This window comes from Alosa alosa, chromosome 13, assembly GCF_017589495.1.
Source record: "Alosa alosa isolate M-15738 ecotype Scorff River chromosome 13, AALO_Geno_1.1, whole genome shotgun sequence".
NCBI lineage: Eukaryota > Metazoa > Chordata > Actinopteri > Clupeiformes > Clupeidae > Alosa > Alosa alosa.
Window position 1 is genome coordinate 26104198 of NC_063201.1, and position 20005 is coordinate 26124202.

General features: G+C 42.4%; 2 protein-coding genes across 4 annotated transcripts; one reads left to right on the plus strand and one right to left on the minus strand.

Moving 5' to 3' along the window:
• Positions 1-90: 90 nt before the first annotated feature.
• Positions 91-2254, plus strand: LOC125306333 (protachykinin). Its single transcript, XM_048261644.1, has 5 exons — positions 91-440; positions 543-657; positions 741-764; positions 1843-1902; positions 1994-2254. Exons 1-5 carry the CDS (start codon positions 333-335, stop codon positions 2035-2037), a joined length of 351 nt encoding a protein of 116 aa, XP_048117601.1. The 5' UTR covers positions 91-332; the 3' UTR covers positions 2038-2254.
• Positions 2255-2398: 144 nt separating this feature from the next.
• On the minus strand, positions 2399-19978 carry septin7b (septin 7b). 3 transcript variants are annotated; one of them, XM_048261641.1, is made up of 16 exons: positions 19920-19978; positions 18801-19016; positions 17956-17957; positions 16238-16340; positions 14493-14599; positions 13622-13722; positions 12066-12200; positions 11068-11185; positions 9456-9548; positions 8305-8401; positions 7501-7552; positions 6602-6727; positions 5754-5774; positions 4746-4881; positions 3938-4083; positions 2399-3560 (listed from the first exon to the last, which is right to left on the minus strand). In XM_048261641.1, the coding sequence occupies exons 2-16, from the start codon at positions 18907-18909 to the stop codon at positions 3521-3523; spliced, it is 1386 nt and encodes a 461-aa protein (XP_048117598.1). In that variant the 5' UTR covers positions 18910-19016; positions 19920-19978; the 3' UTR covers positions 2399-3520. The 3 variants fall into 3 exon arrangements, with proteins under 3 accessions (XP_048117598.1, XP_048117599.1, XP_048117600.1); XM_048261642.1 differs by lacking the exon at positions 5754-5774 and having other exon boundaries at positions 19920-19971; XM_048261643.1 differs by lacking the exons at positions 17956-17957; positions 18801-19016; positions 19920-19978 and adding an exon at positions 16491-16512.
• Positions 19979-20005: the final 27 nt, after the last annotated feature.

Genomic DNA, 20005 nt, shown 5'->3' on the forward strand with positions numbered 1-20005 from the left:
TGGTCGCGATTTACATCATGACTGGGTTGGTATAGTCGTCTCTGAGGAGTAAAGGCGCGAATTAACACATTATAATTACACATGCCACTTGACAGTAGGTTTGCACTGTATAAATGACGCGCGCTCCCTGGGACGCAGACGAAAGTGCACCACAGTTCTTGCAATGCTGCACATCAAAGTCTGTGGAGAAGACATTTTCTTTACTCTCATACTTTGTTTCAATGGATAGTCAAGTATAGGACATATTTCAATTATTGAAAATCTAGAATATACTGGTGTTCCTGCATCTTTAACGGCATCGCTCGTCCATTGACGCACGCTCTCAGGGCAAGATGAAAACTCTGCTGTCAATTATAGTCCTTTGCAGTTTGGCAAATATGTTTTGCCAGGAGCTGTATTCCAGCGAAGACAACTTGTCAACGGAAAATTTCCAACTTGAGGTTTGTAGGCTAACTCATCTTTAATTTGACTGCTTGCCACGTTGAACTCTGACTTGCTCCACAAAATATGCATCCTTTTAAAAAGGTTTTACCACATTTTAGGACTACCCCTCTCAGGGTCACTTATTAGATCCTGAGCCTTTGCAGGCATTACTGCGAATCATAAGGAAACCCGGTGCACAACAATTCTTCGGTCTAATGGGGAAAAGATCCACAGGTAACAGCTATTCAACTGTCTGATTTCAACTAAAAGCAATTGCTGTATTAATACTAACCTGTGATTTGGATTTTGTTTTACAGCAAAAACACAAGTGACGCGCAAAAGTTAGTGAACAGTTTTTACGCAGTTCATGCAGCCCTTGCTATTGTTAGAGGCTCGTAGAAACGCATGCTGTATCCCTGCTAACTTTGTTATTAATTCCTCTGGTGGAGAGGTGCGCGCAAAGCTCTTATATTCAGTGTTGGGAGTAATGCATTAAAAAAGTAATGTAATTATAGTAATGCATTGCATTTTGCTGTAATGCAGTAATGTAAGGCATTACCAATACAATTTCAGTAACATTTTAGTCGGTACAATTCTCAGTAACTGAAGTTACTTTGCTTTTTAATCCAAAATTGAGAAATGCTCAATTGGCACCAGAGAAGATTATCCAATTATTAAAAAAGTCATCTATGCTGGTCCTGGAATTTGATTGCCTTGTTTAGATGACTGTAGAAAGGGAATTTGAGTTATCTCTACCATTCATGCAACAGATATAACATGGTTAGGCTATACTTCTCATTTCAAGCAGTGAGAATAACTAAAATGTTGCTTTTACAGACAAATATGGTAGCCATTATTCTCAAACTATTTGCATTAAGTCTACACCACTGTAAGTGGAAGGAAAGGCAACCAGCAATGATGAGAACCATTTAAAGTCAACATACAATTTCACTATGGCTATATTTTACTATATTAAGTTGTGAATGACCTTTGGGGCCTACATTGTCCCATGAGCCACAACTGCAACCATTATATTGTTCTTTTGTTAGCCTTAAGCCTAGCTCAGTCATTATGCCATACCACATCACCTTCTGCCGTGTAATGAGCTGCATTGAACACATGAAGATCTATTGAGAACACCAAATCCATATTTCCTGTTATTTTGGTGAAAGTAATGTAAACGTAGTGTAATGCCTTACAATTCAAAGACAGTAATATTGTAATGTAACAAATTACTTTGAGATGACAGTAACAAGTAATAAATAATGCATTACGCTTTTGAAGTAACTTGCCCAACACTGCTTATATTACGTAATTGAGGAGGCAGTAGGTTGTTTTGTGAATCCACATTCTAACGCACTTGCGAACAGTAAAACAATTTATAGGGTACTTCCGATTAGTGTGTTTGCCTTATTTTAGGGCAGAAATTCCAGTCTTTTGTCGGATTAATGGGCAAGCGGAATCTAAGAAAGCAAAGCGGCAAGTGCAGTTTTCACTTGATATGAATATTTGAGACTTTGTCTAAAACGACATCTGTCTTAAATAATCGACATGCCATTTTTATTTGCAGAGTATTCTCACCACCCTCCGGTGCCCTGCAACCTGCAAGTTTAGTGGCATGATTACCAAGCTGTCGTCTCCTTCAGGGTTTGGAGGACCATCAACCTGGGAGATAAAACCTTCATAGTTGTCAATACATGTCGGACCGGAGCTGTGGCTTTGACAGCCTACTGGAAATAAAACATTAAAAACCTCTCTGTTTTTTTTGACTAAACACAGCTACCCATGAATTGTATCAACATTGATATATAAAATTATTGTTTAAAGATAACAGGTTTGTGATTTAATTTCCTTGGCACCAACAAACTAATCAGACCATAAGCAGGTCCGAATTGGATCGATGGATACCATTATAAACTGCAACACTGCCCTCTAGAGCACAATGACAACTGGAAAAATATCTTGGAAACTAAAAACCTGTTATCATCACAAGTTTATTAAGTGACTGTACAATACAAATGAAAAATAAACTTAAAAATACAGAAGTGGAGTACATGACCAAAACAAAACAAAAAAAATATGCTGCAGACATGCATTTGCAGTGAGTGTAACTTGTGTATAAGTTACAGACAAGCCTTGCAAATGCTTATGACAATGTTCATGTTTTATTCTTTAAATTGGCATAATCTGCCTTATGAATTCATTTGAACCGGTCAATCCAATTCACAAGCCTCTCCAAGAAGCCTTTCTTAACATACAAAAAAATATTACTTAAGCTGGCTCGGTATATATATTTATATAAAAATAAACTAAATGAAATATAACAATTATGTTATAAATGGTGGTCCAAGGCTAGTTGCTAGACAGAGAGAGCATTTAAGTCTGGAAACATTTGGGAGAGTTAAAAAAACAGCTGTGAGAAGAAGGCAGCTTTGTGGCTTCTCTCTTAAGATTTAAGAGTGACAGATGACAGGTTGCACTTTCTTTTTCTTTTGGCTATGCGTCATGGTACACCATTAGAGAACAAGGTTTAAGCAATTCATACTCACAACACGAAAAAAAAAGTTAAAGTTAAATGGCATTTTCCTAAAAAAAAAAAGACAAAAAAATGACATCACAAAGGATAAGTTTTGTTTTGTCCTCTTTTCGTTTGATAACGGGTAAACAAATAACGGGGGAGAAATATGATTGTGCAACAGTTAGAGATGTCTTGCGTTTGAAGTTGGCTGTTAAAGGTGTGGGGGGGGGACAAAAAACAAAAGACAGCAAAAAATAAACCTTTCTTTTCTGAGTACAGAATTCAGTATATATAATATATATATATGGGTTTGGCCTGCCTAATGAGGTGGGATTAGGTAGATACTCCCCTGGCCAGAGAGAACCCCTATTCAACCCTCTTTAGCTCATCACACAGCACAGTCCTCACAGACCCCGCCAAGCTGAGTGTGTGTGAGTGTGTGTGTGTGTGTGTGTGTGTGCGCCTGTGTAAAGGTCTGTATGTGTGTGTGCATTTGCATTGGCCCAAGGCCAACACCCTGCCATTGGCCCAGGCTGTGGGTTGCTAGCACGTACAACTTAAGCTCCCATCTGAACGGTTTTAAAAGATCTTCCCTTTCTTCTTGTTTTTCTCCAGAGTTCTGTAAATAAAATAAGAGACACAGAGAGAATGCTGTGAATGAACAGAGAAGACATGACACAAGCACTAGCACCAGCATCAAAAACTAATCAACGGAGTTGTTTACACATTTATTAAACCAAATGTTAAATCTGCCAGGTTTTAGTTATAAAAACACACTGGTACCAGAATTTCTTTAATGTAACATTAAATGTAAAAACTGGATCTTTGTTATTCTCATCATCAAGGTCAACGTCAGGTGAGTGGCAGTTGTGTCCTGATCAATTCCATAAAAATCCCTTTAAAAAAATATATATCTTGGGTGGCAGACCACTGGATGAAACCACTGCGCTACAGGACAAGGAGCTGCCGGCGACTGAGAGGGGCAGTGGTTCTGACCTGGAGGCGTCCAGCTTCTGCTGCTCCAGAAGGCGCTGCTGGGTCTCCCAGTTGGCACGGTCCTCCTCGAACTGGCGCCGCTTCTCCTCCAGCTCCTTGTGCTGGGCCTCCAGGTTCTTCTTCATCTGCTCGTGACGCCGCTGCAGCTGTGAGGAGGAGGTCATAGGCATGGGTCCTACACAGCTCTCATTTCAAAACCCCACACTTTTTCCACACTCAAATTTCCAGGATTATTTCCCTTAATATATTGAATAGATAGGATCATATTAGTGTTGGCCTAATGTTCTGCTGCAGACCAGGGGAAGAGGAGACAGCATGTGCTCAACGCAATCAGGTCATTACCAGACATGATGCACATCTAGTCTAGACTACGCCCAGCCGAGTTTGAAGTGGGATATTAAAGCAACACTATGTGGTGCTTTGCTCCCTTTAAAATAACAACTTCAAAATAATTTTGATGATGTACTGGGAAAATGGCGTCTTGGCTGAGGCACTCCCGGAACGCCTTGTATTGCACTATGTAAGTTTGCCTTACCGTGCAGGCATTTTTGTTTTTTTTCTTCAGTTTTCGATGCACTGGCTACCCCATTAGCATCATTGTCCAGCATGTTGAAAAAGGGTAGCCAGTATATAGAAAATAGAAAATTCTTACTTTGTGTTTAAGACATTACCAGACACTAGGAAGACTTTTTTTCTAATGGAAAACTTTGGAGAGTGGATTCTAGCAAACTTGTTCTAGCAGATGAGAGCCCCAGTGATGTGTACCGCTGACCGCTCAGTCAGGTAACCTGGGAGGGTAGGGATGTACCTCTGCCTCGGAGTCCTTGAGCTTCTGCACCTTCTCCTTGACCTTCATCTCAAACACCTGCTCCATCTCCATCTCCATCTTCTTCATCTTGGTCACATGCTCCCTACGCTCCTCCTCCATCTGGGCCAGGGGACTCCTGGGATGGACAACACACATGCACACACACACACACACACACACACACACACACACACACACACACACACAGAGAGAGAGAGAGAGAAAGAGAGAGCAGACAAAGCACACAGAGAGTCAGTCACACAGAGCAACATGGGCTCCCACAGTCTTGTCCTCATATGTTACCAGCCACTCATCCCCTTGCTATGATTCCTACCACCTTTAAACGCAGATACTCTTCTCTCTCTCCACTGATGCCCCCCACATCCATTCGGCTAGTCTCCCATTGAGACCCAACAGCCATTTTTAGACTTTTATCTAACATCCCCTGCTACTACCCCCACACGCACACACACACACACACTCTTAACACATCTCCCAGGTGGACAGACACAAGGAGTGAGGGGACACAGATGGAGCAGGAGGAGGTAGACCCAGGGGATACCTGGGTGTGGGTGTGTGTGTGTGTCTTGTCATGAACATCTTTGTAATAATACTTGTCATATTTCACTTTAACCTACTGAATATTCCAGGGAAAAAATCTACTGGTGCAAATGTACTAAATGGAAGTCAGCTTTGGTATGTCGTTTCCCTCTTATAATCGGGTAAAAGTCAGGGCAATTAAGGGCTGTAGGACAAGGGCAACACCATCTACTCTTTGGGGAAAGGAAAAGCCCGGAAGTGTGGGGGATCAGCAGAGACAGGGGGAGAGAGAGAGAGAGAGGAGAGAGAGGGAGAGGGAGAGAGAGAGAGAGAGGGAGAGGGGAGGGAGAGAGAGGGAGAGAGAGAGGGAGAGGGAGAGGGAGAGAGAGAGAGAGAGAGAGAGAGAGAGAGAGAGAGAGAGAACCTTACACAACATGAGAGTTTGGAGGAACTTAAATGACCACTTACATGCCGTCAACTGTGTCAAGTCTAAAAAACAGAAACACACATACTTAACATGCTGAAATCAAAACCATGCGCTAAAGAAGCAGAGTGAATGAGCATGACCAGGTATTGCAAAGAGAGCGGAGAGGTCACAATTTAACGTCTCGTTTTCAAACAAACATGTCTGTGAAACTGGAAGTTACCAAGTTTACTTGAACATTGGCCAATTTAAAGGGGGGGGGAAAAATCTGAGTTTTCACACAGATCTCTGTTTCTTGAGGTCACCGAGTTCTGTCGGTACAAAAAAACTAATTACAGCCACAAAGTGTAGCACTGTAGCTGCCTTGCTACTCGAGCTGTTGGCTGCAGCAACTCAAGCTAGGTGGCACCAATTTGTTTTTGTTTTCTGCACCGACAGTATTTGGAGACCTCGAGAGACATCTGTGAGTTCTCCTTTAAGGACTATGTTCAATAGTCCCCCTCTTTGCAAACCCACAACATAACATCATGAATGCATAGATATCATTAAGGGTTAATAAAATAAACAGCAGTGATGAACAAAGCTTGATTTGGCAGGTGGGTGTTGAGCAACACACCAGTGTGTGTCATTCGGTCATCCTAAATCTGAGTGTGCATCTGCGGGTATGTGCTTGTGCATCGCTAGTGAAGCAGATGTGTGAAATTGTGCATTTGGTTTGAAGCCGGTGGAATAAATGCACATTGGACTTAAACCAAAGGTGACAGAGTTTATGTGAGGCTGGTGAGGTTACCACAAGCGCTGAAAATAACTAATGGCACAGCAGTGAAGGAACACCATAGGCCCTGACTTACTTGACACCGACAAACAAACACAACACACACAACACACTCACTTGGTGAGCTGCCCTTTGCTCTTGTTGTTGTCTACACCGTTGTAGGTGACCGCTGCCAGCTTCCTGCTTCTGTAGTTCTCATAGTGAACGTTGTTTGTGACGTCCTTCAGATCCTGCATATGGGTTCTGTACAGTGGAAACAGATGAACAGGCAAAATTCACTCGGCAGTAGTGACTGGGTGAGGCACTATTACCTGGTGGTTCACTTACGGCTAAATTGAAATCATGCTGTGTCCAGTCAGCATCCATCAATCCCTTACGGCACTTTCCCTGTGGCAAAGGTATGAGGACACTGCCTCCACTGCTTTGATGGTATGGTAGACCTCACTCTCACCCTCTCACACAATACCAAAGGCACTCTGGACAGTAATGTACTTATGATATCCTCTTGCCTAATCAGACCTGCATATTTCATTCGTCCATTACGTACCGATTTGACCCTTCTTGGGGTGAAAGTGGGACACAGGAAAGTGAGGCCCGAGGTCTCCCCTTCGTGTGCCCGTGGTTTGGTCCACAAGGCCCAGCAAAGGGATCATGCACCAAATCCAGTGCTTTGTATTAATCATTTCTGTGGGCACCTTTTTGTTCGAGGTTTTACCTGGTCAATCTGCTCTAGCTGGTCTGGTCAGACTAAGAACAAATGACTCAGTTAGCTGTGTGTAGATGTGAAAGCCTCTGTGTGCTGCCAGTGCAGTCTGTGCCGTGTTTTAGTTTGCAGTATTATGCAGGTAATGCCACAATATGCCAAAACGTGATGCGTGACCACAATTATATTGCCAGTCTGCCAGGCAACAGACACACAAAGTTAAGGACATGTAAGCAGCTTAGTTTGGCTGCCTGTGCTAATGACTTGCCCACCCTTACACACACACACACACACACTTAACTCAAGCCCTTACCTGATCAGCATGTTCCTGAGGATTGTGAAATCACAGTGCTCCCCATTTTCAACTGCAGGACAGGACAAAAAAATAAACAAATACAGTATCATACATGACACCTGTGTCTACGGACACCTTTAGTACAGACGCACACAACTTCACAATGCACAGCACAAAATAAAAAATAAAAAAAAAAAGGTTCACTTCGCGGGAGTTATTGCTATAGCTTTATTTATTGCTAGGGTATTTAGCAGATGCTTTTGTCCAGAAACTTTCAAATTCAATCATTATCACAAAACACATTCCTGCTCAAAGGTGTGCGCTACACCTTGTAATGTGAATTTAAGGCCAATTCCTCCAACCCTTTAGTAAAGTTAACCAAGTCAGTCGACATTTCAAACATTTCCCTCGGAAGGAAAGAAGGAACTATCTATTTATCTACATTCTGTGTGCCCTATGACTGTTAATATGTACCCTTCTGACTGATGTTGTACACACAGGTGTTCTTCAGAGGTTCTAAGTACCCCACTGTACTTCTCTGACGCTTTCTTGACTAGTTGAGTGACAACGTCACAAGAGGCGTGAAGTACAAACATTCTAAAACCTTGAAACAGTAATTTGACACCTTTCATCTTTTACAACTGCATGAGACAACTTGAAACATCTTTGAATGATTCATGCATTGCATTCATCACCGCAGTTTCACAATTGTTTGGAGTCGTCTTGACTCTTTGGTGTGAAATGACTCTTAAGGATGGAGGTGAACTGAAGCAGGAAGTGAGTGATGATATATGGCGTGTCAGACGTGCGCCAGTGTCTTACCCTCTGCCACGCCCCACGGGTACTGCCTCCCCCGGATCCTCTTCCCATTCACCTCAATAATGGTGTTGCTTCCCACCACAGCCAGGGGCAGACGGTCCTGTAAGAAGGGCGAAAGGACAAAGGTCAATAAAAGCTTTCCTGTTCACAAAAATTGAAACTGGTCACATTGGCCAGAAACAAACTATGAGAACGTGATTTTCTTAGATAAATGCCTTCTCTATCCTTCTCCAACTCCAACAGTTATTTATAATAATTGGATATGCATAGCTAAAAAAAAGTTAAACCAAAGTCCTTTTAGGAAAGTCCCTCCACTCGGCGGCCATATTGTAGCGCTTTTTGGGCACTTATCGGGCATCTATTTCAGGCAAAACTGCGAATCACGACACACCAACCTCGCTCCAGCTGCGGGATCACAACACATAATTGGCCTGATGTATTCACAACATACCACATGACTGGCACAATGTATTCACATGTCAATTTCTGGAAGGGGCGGAATGTGTGTAGATGACTGCCCTGTTCGTGTTACGAACTAACCCCATACATATCTATGGGTGATTCTTTGAGAACTGTGTCTCCTCATTAGAACGTCTCTGGATAAACCCAATGGCCAACGCCCACACTATGAGTCCTTGTGTACCTGAATAACAGATCCAGCACTACGATTGCAAAATTCTACAGTGCGCACACACACAACTTCTGGTTTTTGGCTAAAAAACACAAAAGCCCCCCTAAACAGCCGGGTCCACCTTGTGCACCTGAATAACAGATCTAGCACTACGATTGCAAAATTCTACAGTGCACACACGCGCACACACACACACACACACACACACACACACACACACACACACACACACACACACACACACACACACACACACACACACACACACACACACACACTACTTCTGGTTTTTGGCTAAAAAGCACAAAAGCCCCCCTAAACAGCCGGATCCACCACAGTCCCAACACCTACCACCACCATCATGAAGGTGACCTTCTTCAGAATCAAACTCTGAAGAAAAGAAACTCCACTCAGGTGGCAAAAAGGAGTGGGGCAGATTGAGCGGAGTCTCTGGGCTCAAGAATTTGTAATAAGCGCCGAGTCTCCATGTATCGCATGTCTGCAGTGTCTTGTGGATACTTACTTTGATCTTTCTCACCAGCTTCATTTCCTCCTCATCATCTGTCTCTGGGAACTCGTAGATCTTGATTTTGTGCTCCTGGATTTCTCGCATGATCTGTTGGGAAGGGGACAGTGAGTTCAGCAACATGTCCACCAACGTTCGTTAGCTTACAACAGGACTATCCACAATGCAATGGAAGTCAAATTGTTTGCAAAGAGTGAATAACTGAGTCATCTGAGAATGGCAAAAAGTGTGAGGTCACTACATTCCTATCTACAGTTGTGTACAACACTGTAGGGAAAGCGGGCTACTATGAGGTCAAAATAATCTGCGTCAAATCTGCTATTCCATTTATCAGAGGAGATTTTAAGTGTCATCTTACTTTGAAGATAATCTGCAGAGCAGGCATATTATTAGACCTTCTGGGAAGTACTAATTTGTCTATAACCATTTGTGGTACTTATGGGGCAGGCAGCTAGCGGATCGTTAGGAAAGTTTAAATGAATGTGATCATTTATGTTTGAGCCTATTTTGGGCCTGCAATCGCTGATACAACCTTTAAGCTATTCACATATTAAGATAATTCATGACACATTTAATTTGATTCTAGCTCTGGCAGCTGGAAGTGCTGGGCATCAGTTGAAGAAGGGGAAAACAGGAGCACAAGTAATATCAGTTTTTTACTTTGTTTGAAATCATTCTCCACCAGGCTCAAGAACCACCACTTTCAAGACACCTGCTAGTAACAAGATGCCTTTGCATTCTTGGACAGCGAGTGTTGGCCTCTAGTGTCAAAACACTTGGCTTCCGTGTGAATTCCTTTAAACTATTAAATGCAAGGACCTGTGAGCAGAGCCTGCAGAAGCCAAATGTTCTAGAAATCCACACACACACACAACAGTTTTTAATTTGACTAAACCCCCTGGAGGGCCAATACCTAAATATTAGCTGCTCTGCGCTTTGAAGGGACCTGACTCAGTCAGGCTGCTGGCTTAGAGAAGACACATTCATAACAAACAGGTTTCTAAAGCTGCCTTGAGTTAATTTACCATTTTAAGCAAGCATCTTCATGTTAAAAACAAATATGCCTTCTGTGACAATAAAGTGCCTCTGCCTCCTACAGCCAAGTATTAGTAATCTCTTCTTGAACTTGTACTTTCAGCAGAGATTCAATAAAGCATAGTCTGCACCCTTCAGACAGCCTGAAAGTATTACTTTCTGATTTGAGCTTGCTATACAGTATGTGCTGCATGAGTTCAGCTTGTTAAGAGCTTTTAAGCTGATCTTTGGTATCAGTGAGGAGGAAAGAGAGATTTGGCTTTCCATCTCCTTCACCCTCTCCCCTCCTATTGCGTTAAGTCCTCCGCACCAGATGGCCGAACCCTGGGAGTCCGCTCAAATCACAAGGGCCTCACGCGTTTCAGTTTGGTCAGTGGGCAGCACGGAGACAGAAATAAAACTGAGGGGAAAATGTTCAAATGGAACTTAGCACCGAAAAAGCAGAACAAGATGGTGTGTGTGTGTGTGCAACATGGCAAGACAAAACACAGATGGACTTCTGTCTAAACAAACAAAACTATGACCAAAACAAAACAAAATGGAAAAAAAAAAAAAAAAAAAAACACAAGCCCACCTGCTTCTTGAACTGTTGGCACTCCTCGGGGGTGAGTGTGTCTGCTTTGGCAATCAGGGGGATGATGTTCACCTTCTCATGCAACCGTTTCATGAACTCTATGTCCAGCGGCTTCAGCCTACGAGAGAACAGGCATGGCATTCAGCTTTCATCACCTCTTAACCACCACCATTACGCTCACCACACTCTAACAGCCATCAACTGAAAATCACCACACACACACACACACACACACACACACACACGTCAAACAAAGAAAAGGGGAAACCGGCTTATCTCGCGCATGTGTGTGGTCAAGTGTTTACGAACGTAACAGCAAACAGCATATGCTGTTGATCTGTCAAGTGGACAGGTCACAGATGGGAGTGCTGAGAGAAGGGCTATGAGGACAGGGCGTCCCATAGAGTTGTCCAGAGGGATTCGGCCTTTAGTCCATGCCTATGACCGGCCACACAGTACTCCTCACGGACATCAACACAAATGCTTGTCCCTCACAGCAAGCAGCTCAGTGGGAACGGGAGAAGAGACGTAATAAGACACACAGACACTCACCCCAAGTTCAGCATGAATCCTGGGAATTTGTCCCACAGGATGTGCACACACAATGTATATTTAGATCACATGCACTAATAAAATACATAGCTTCAAATGTATCTGACTTCAAAACCTTGGAACAAACCTCAACATATTTTACAATGCAGACAAACTCTAGGTCTGTTAAAACATCCATAGGATTTCATGGATTACACACACGCACACACTATCTAGTCATACAAACATAAACCTCTCAAATAATCATAAAAAAATGTCTTGATTGTGATCCGTCACAACATCTCACTGGATTGACCTAGCAAGCTCTTAAGCCTGTGAGAGCACTAAATCAGTAGTGGCTCAGAGTGTGTGAGTGTGGTGTGTGTGTGTGTGTGTGTGCCTGGTGATGTGTCTAGCCTCTTTATGAGGTTAATCCAGCGTCGGGGCTCAGTGCGGCTGTCACTCACCCGTGGCCCGAGGGAGCGATGAAGTACAGGCAGCAGTGCACCCGGCTGTCGGGCATCTGCCGTCTGTTCACCCGCGACTCGGCGTTCAGGTAATCCTCGAACTTGCTGTCGATGTGATCGATCACTGGCTGCCAGCTGAGACAACAATCAGAAATACGCAGGGTGTTTTGGTCAGTGGATGAACAGGTCAAACAGATCAATATGTGTGCCTGCATATACTTTAAGTGCGTACATACACACACTTTTTCTTCCTAACACACACATAAAACACAACCAAATTCTGACAAGTGTCAACCTGCTTATCACCCCTGGTTGGCCCGTGGCAACCACATATTGTAGCCCACTTTTTTCTTGTACTTTTTAATATGATTTTCATTACAATACCGCTAAATCAATATTGATGGTATTTGATGTTTATATTTGCATTCTGATTTGTTTACTAGACTACGTCCCCGATCTCAGTCATAATTGTTATATTTCCCCAGAAGCGCAGGGTTGTGATACAGAGATGCATTTTTCACTCGCAATGGCAAAACAGATAAATAACAAAACATGTTAAATTATTTTGATTTGCCATTAAACGTAATCAGACTTCATCTATAAGCAACACTAACGTTAAAGTGCAAAATGAAATGAAACGAGGAGGACTCGGAGCTTGAAGCTCAAGCCCAAAAGAAAAAGCTTTGTGCAGGCATGGGAGGCTAAAAACTCTGGACTCTTCGAAAGACACAGAAAATTAACCTGACGACCGTACACAACGTACCCCGCAATAAATGACAGAACAAGTTCTCTTGTCTTGGGAAATACTTCGTTCAGGATGTAAGGACTGGATGAACACTGGCGATTGAGGCAGCATAAAAGAACTGCAAAGAGATTCGCTAAAGTCGCGAGGTGGCTGCTCCTGTAGATGGGCCAATAGACAGTGCCATGCAGAACATGAATGATTCCGAACATGCTCACTAGGGTAAGGATATGATGTTACAGAACATCACAAAACTATTATACACTACCATAGAACTACTACAGAAATCTCACCATACTAGAGTTGCAAATGACTATAGTTCTGTTTTGTAAAGGGACATAGTAGGCCATGTATGACCTCTTTTGTCTCTATTTCTTTTATGAAATAGGCTATGTGAAATAAAGGTGAAATAAATTCAAACGTGTGTCTAAAGACTAATTAGTGTTATTGTTATCGAGTACGCAAAACAAATAACAGGCCATTAATGATGGCAACCATTTGGTTGGCTTTGGCAACCAAAACCTCATGCCTGTAACGCAAGTTAACGTTGGGCCCTGTCTGATATCATGGCTCTTGTGACATATCTGAGTAGCCCTGATGTAAGGTGATGTCATAGCTCATATGACATATCTGAGTAGCCCTGATGTGAAGTGATGTCATAGCTCGTATAACATATCTGAGTAGCCCTGATGTAAGGTGATGTCATAGCTCATATGACATATCTGAGTGGCCCTGATGTAAGGGCAAACTTCCTGGCCCTTAGCCCTCATGGACACCGGCACAAGGATGGACACCTAAATCAAAGCCTCCTTACCAATTGCTGTTGTCCACAGCATCGCCGAAGCCCGGGGTGTCCACTATCGTGAGGAGAAGCTGGACTCCACCTTCTTTGAGTAACACTTTGGACTGCTCTACCTGCAAAAGGGATAGAGGAAGAAGATTTCTGAGGTTAATTCTGCAAGCACAGTGGTCACTGGTGGTTTCTCTGTCTACATCCATACAAAGCAAAACACTGGTTGGATGTTAAAAAACATTATCATTCCACACTGGCAACTCAGACTTTGGGAAAAATAAAAACGTAATTCCGGGGATTTGCGACATTTATAATTGTTGATTAATAACGTTTCTTGGCCATTCCACCAGTGTAACACCATCAACAAATTAAATGTATGCAGAAATCCGTTGAGAAATCCACAAGGCAACGAAACAAATAGTGCAGTCCCAGCCAACAGCTGCATGTAGTGACATGCAGAATGCAGAACTGTACTATTAACCAAATATGCTGGGAAGGCAGACGCTTGGTGGGGCAACAACTTGGTAGTGGTGCTACTGCTGCTGCTTGTTGTGTCTGTCTGGCTCTTAACAAGGCTAAAATGTGAGGTCATGTGAAGTCAATGATGTCTGAAAGCTTTTTCAGTCCCAACTGATGACAGAACAAGGGGATGTGGGCCAATCAACTATTCCTGAAATGTGGACATCAACCCAAATGGATTCTAAGTGGGAGTGACATTGATTAAATCACCAAATGGGTGTCCAAATGTAGCAGGGGTCAATGGGTAAGCTAAGTAAAAGTAGGAATGCTTTCTACAACAACTCTGGGCCCTGGCATGAACCCGCTAAAAGGGAAATTGGTAAATCTATGAAGGCAGTGACGTGGCTATTTTGGACACACAGGCAGTTCTGACCTGCACAGTCTTCTTGACTCGGTTTGAAGGACCAGGGTACTCTGCGGAGTAGAGGTCTGTGAGGAACAGGGAGTTGATCAATGTTGACTTGCCCAAACCAGATTCACCTGTGAAACACAAACAAACATTTGTTAAAGCAACACCAAAGAGTTTTTTCTACCTTAAAATAATGTTTCCAAAATCGTTTCAGTGGTTCATCAACTCGTAACAGGGTGAACGGCAGTTCTGCATTCGCTTCGCGGCCCTCTATCGGCAATAACCGCACTATGTAAGTTTGCCAGATCGGGTAGCGGATCTGTAGTTTGATGGAATGACACATAAGAAACTACAAATGTGACTTGCATCTGATGTCGCAATACATCGTACTTTCATAAAATCATGCCACATATTCTACCTTGTCTGTGGACATTGTTATTTCCAAAACCAGTGCTGGATAAACAAATAGTGCGTGCAACAGAGGAAAAGTTCTTTGGTGTTGCTTTAATATAAAGCCTCTACATGAGCACGAAATATAATAACACTCCAAAACAGAAACAAACATACCATAACATTTGGATAACTCAGACCCAACTAATAATGGGATTGCAGAGCACTTTGGCCAGTACAGTGGGTCTTTTTCTGCTTGAACTAATAGCATTCACCGCAAACAGAGGAGCGTGTCTGGCATTCATGACACGAACAAAAAAACACACTGAGGGAGAACTGGTGGAAGAATGCGCCGCGTCCGACTGGAGGGAGCAGAGGATAAGAAAACAGGCCTTTATGGGGCCGACTAGTGGAGAATGGTGCCATTTTACGGCCTGTCCAGGCCGTCCTATTCAGAGCCTTTGTGTGGACGGCAGCTCGGCCTCATTAGAGAGGCGAAGAGGTGTCCAGGAGCACGGGGAAGATCACTCGGATCTGGCTGAAGCCTGGGGAGTTCTAACAGACTTGTGTGCAGCGACTGAGAAATCAGTAGAGCTCGAGCTTGTTTGATTATGTACAAGCTTACAAATTTGTGCATGCCAAGTTGAAGGGAAACGGTAAAACCCGACAGGCAGTCTACACACATTCACAGGGCTAGCTCAGACTCAGAAAGCTAAGACCACAAAGTGAGTGTTGTATAGAGATAGTCCCAACAGATGGGCTCCAAAGTGAAGCTGAGCCCAATGGGTCACCTGGTTCACCGCCAACAATTTGCCTTTAAAGGACATTGTTTAAGTTTACTGTAAATCACGCTTGTTCTTTCAGCACTTCTAGTAACACCAATGGGCCAAGCCATGCTGATGAAGCTGTGCTTATTCAGGTGATTTAGAAAGAAATTGCTTTAAGTATGCATCAAAGCTTACTGCACTGCATCACCACTAAAGAATCTAGAACTCTAGAAAGACTATTTTAAATAGAATCAGAATCAGACTGCTGTGTAACCATCATCACCCCCTCCCTGTCTGGGAGCTGATTTCACAGATATGACAGACTGCCATTTCCTGTGGGGTTATCATGTGACCCAAAATGTCCAGAACGTGTGGGATTTGGTGAGCGTTCAACAGGATATTTCCCACACCAGATCCAGAGAGGCACACATGCTCCGCTCTGTATTCACAGCTCACTCTCTCCTTCTCTTAGTTCCTTCCTTGCACACCATCACACGGAATAAATTAAAACAAACAACGGTCTGTAATTGTAAAAGGCAGCAGAAAATTTCATATTGAACGGAGATTGCAGGGTCCTGTTTCTCAGAGCCCTAAATTAAGAGGTGTCCTTACCCACAACCATGAGGGTGAACTCGAAGCCTCGTTTGACAGACTTCCTGTACACTTGGTTTGGCAGGCTAGCAAAGCCTACATATCCCTCCAAATTCTTCTGTTGCTGCCACACACACACACACACACACACACAGACAAACAAAGAAAATAAACAAAATGCGCAAGACAGCATTTCCCATCATTTTCACAATGCCACTGTAATGGAGATCCAAAGAAAACACATTAAAAGACAATAAAAATCATGCATACTTACTGCTGTGTTCAGGAGTGCGGCAGACAAATCACAAAGTTGGAGGCATCAAGAGTGCATGTGGCAATGGCGATGTTCCAGAACAGAAGAAGTGGAGAAGAGAGAGGAAAATGAGTGCCTAAAATACCCGAGTTGTGTGTGAACAACTACCTTGTGATGTGAGCCACATAAAAAAAAAAAAACAGCAACCAACAAATGGTTCTTAGTATTGCTTCCTGTTTTTTGCTAAACATAACGATAACCACAAATATGAATACTCATCTAGCCCTATCAACTAGACTGAAATTTGAATGAGATATTAACAGTAATCTGAGGGACAGGCTTAACACAACAGTAGGTAAACCAGTAAGAAGTCACTTATAATTCAATTGCCTGTAGTCCCCCCCCCCCACCCCACACACAAACACACAACTCTGACCTTTAATTTGCGAAAAGTCAAGTCAGTGATACTCAAATGTTTGTCATGTAGAAGCTGACTGCCTACCAGTGACACTGCACTAGATGAGAACCTGATTTGAACACATCAATAGACACTCCATTCCAGCATAATTGGCCTTTTAATGTCAGAGCCATCATTAATTCAGTGTCGCATGAGCACATCTGTAACAGTGAACTAGTTTGGACCTTCATCAGTTTAACACATCCAACTGTGTTCAAAGGGGAAAGCTCTAGGACTAAAATGGTCCAGGAGAAAGCCTGACATTCTCATTCCCAGAATTGACTAATCTACCAAATATAAATAGGGCCTACCTAGCCTACGCTTTCCGTTGGGTTGATTTATGAGATATTTGGAGCTGAAAAATATTTCTCATCTCAACCTTTGCACCCATCAGCAAACAGCAGTTAAGCTGAAATTAGACCAATATTCACATACCTTACAACTGAGAGGTGCAAAGCAGAATGCCAGCTTTAATTCATAAGCACATTACATATTAGCCTATGTGTGATGCTCTTCTTAATCAAAGCAGACATCGCTGCCTAATGCTGTGATTTTTAGGGCCCATGGGACGGCTGAACTCTTAATTTTCATGAACTCTTAACAGACACCCTGATGAACTACACACCCCCCGAAACTGATGCTTTCTGCCACTCACAATACAACACCATGATTTATTTTTAAAATGTATCTCCACATTCTTTGACTTAGCCCCTATCTGAATCTGACTAACCAGCTAGTCTTAAAAATGACACCAGACATGATTTTATCGCTCGATGACAGGGCCAGAACACTACACCCACTTTGAAGCCTACATGTTTTGCAACATTGAAACACTGCTAACTACATGCGTGAAAATATTAAACCAGGTTTAAATACTAATTTCATGTCGCCATCCTGCTTATTTAATGGAGAAATAAATTGACTTCTAGTGTTCATAGTAAACATCTACTGTAGTTAACTATCTAGGTTAATCTGGGAGGAAACAGGAACTTTGACGCTTTTGCTAAAGCTGGATGCAGACTGTGCCACTGCTAGCATTAAACTACTAGTTCAGTTTCAATGACCTAATGTAATGCAAATGGAAAGCTGTCTAGCTAGCTGACGTCGGCTGACAACTAATGGTAACGTTTTCTGACGATGACCTACTAGTTATCGTCAACTGAACGTTATGTTGTCATTGATAAATACATAATGTTGCACATATGTGTGTTGTACTAACTGCAAAGGAGTAACTAACTTAATCGCATCATGAATCACATAATATTGTAGCTAGCTATCCGCTAGTTAAAGAAAGCAGAGGGAGAACATAACCCTAACGTCAAAGAGTTGGCTAGCATTGTTGAAAGTACAAATTTAACATATAAGCATAGAACATGTCTGCCTACAAAACAAACACTAAAGTAGGATCTACGTAATGTCTACAAAAATAAAGTACATGAAAGAAGCTGGCTATATTAGCTGGCGATATCTTGCTAGGAAACGTCGGGAGGTCTGTTGATCGAAGTGATATGATCATTATATGTCGCTAGCTGACAACAAGCTAAGGAAGTTCAGCTGTGTTCTTGTTCGCAACCCAACCATAATACGATCCAAAGCACTTCACACTTAATTAATCGGACACAGCATGAATATGTATATCGCCAAACTAGCTAAACAACTAGACTTAGCTAGACCAGCTAGCTGGGTACAAGGAATGACACATGAGGAAAAAATCCACAGGAAATGCCTCCCTCGCGCTCTCTCAGTAAAGTGAGTGTAAAAGCAGCTATTGGGCGTTGGCTTATTCGAACTAAGATTAATGTTAGTCTGACCTTAAAATCAAATAGTTTCTTAAGCACGTTGGTAAATGTGTGATAATGAGACAGAAAACGTACCCATTATGTTGACGTTCCCAGCCGCCTCAGAAAAGCTATCACACACAGACCGACATTCCCCTTGATAACCCGCTCGGTTTAGGGCTGCGTTGCTTGCGTAAAGCAGCATTTGGTTAGCGTCAGTAGGTCGTAGACATGCGTGTCAAAAGTTTGGTGAATAGCCAGCCACAGCAACATATCTCGCGAGAATTTAGTTGAAGATTCCTGTTAACCAGCCTGCAAAATTCAAAAGAATCATTAACATTCTGAGATGTTGCTTGTAGAAAACTGAAACACAATATTGTGTTGCCTTAACATTGTTATTTAAAGAATTAATTGTTTCCACAGATCAATGATTAATGTTATACTTTATAATGAAGACATGTCTAGTTAGTTAGCTGTAGTGGATACTGTGATGTAGTAGTTAACTGATCAACCCCAAATGTTAACACGTAGGCCTATCCTTGCCTATTTTAAGTGGGTATACTGAAATGGTGATACTTTCTGCGTAAACCTGCGTATCAATAGTTCTATGGTTCTACCTGATCACTAAGGGAGGAAAAGGAAGAGTGTGCTGCAGCTCTCAGTCTCAAACTGACACCAAAATATCTGTAACTGGACAGTTGATTATTGATCGTCTCTAGTCACCTCATATAGAAAACTTACAACAACAAAAAAAGTAGGACTGATAATTTTGGAGATATCAAACGACCCAGAAGAACCTTGTTTTCTCTTCGCTAAGCCCCTCCCTAAAACGGCTAGAGCTACTGTCCAATATGTATAGCAACGGTGACCATAAAGCGCGGAGGGCCTGCAGCTTGGCAGCACGTTTTTGACAGCCGCAATGAGGTGCCTATGTCACTGGCAAATCGCATAGCAACTACTCTACTTGATAAGGAAAAACTCCTTTTGCCCCTCCCAACGCGCAAAATTCAAGAGTCCAAAAGAGAAGCAATCAGCAGTTACAATCCATCAAAAATAATTGTACAAAGTGTGCTGTTACCTGATATCACTTCTAACCATATACAATCTATGCTTCTAACACTTGTAGAATGCTAACACATTATTGTCAAGACATGCACACAATTATTACTATTATCAACCGTTTACGGCTCTGTTATCAACTAACCAAGATATTACCTCTATCTTACTATCAGCTGATCAAATTACATGTTGTTAGCTTCTCCGCTAGACATAACCATGGTAACAAATGCATACACACCAAC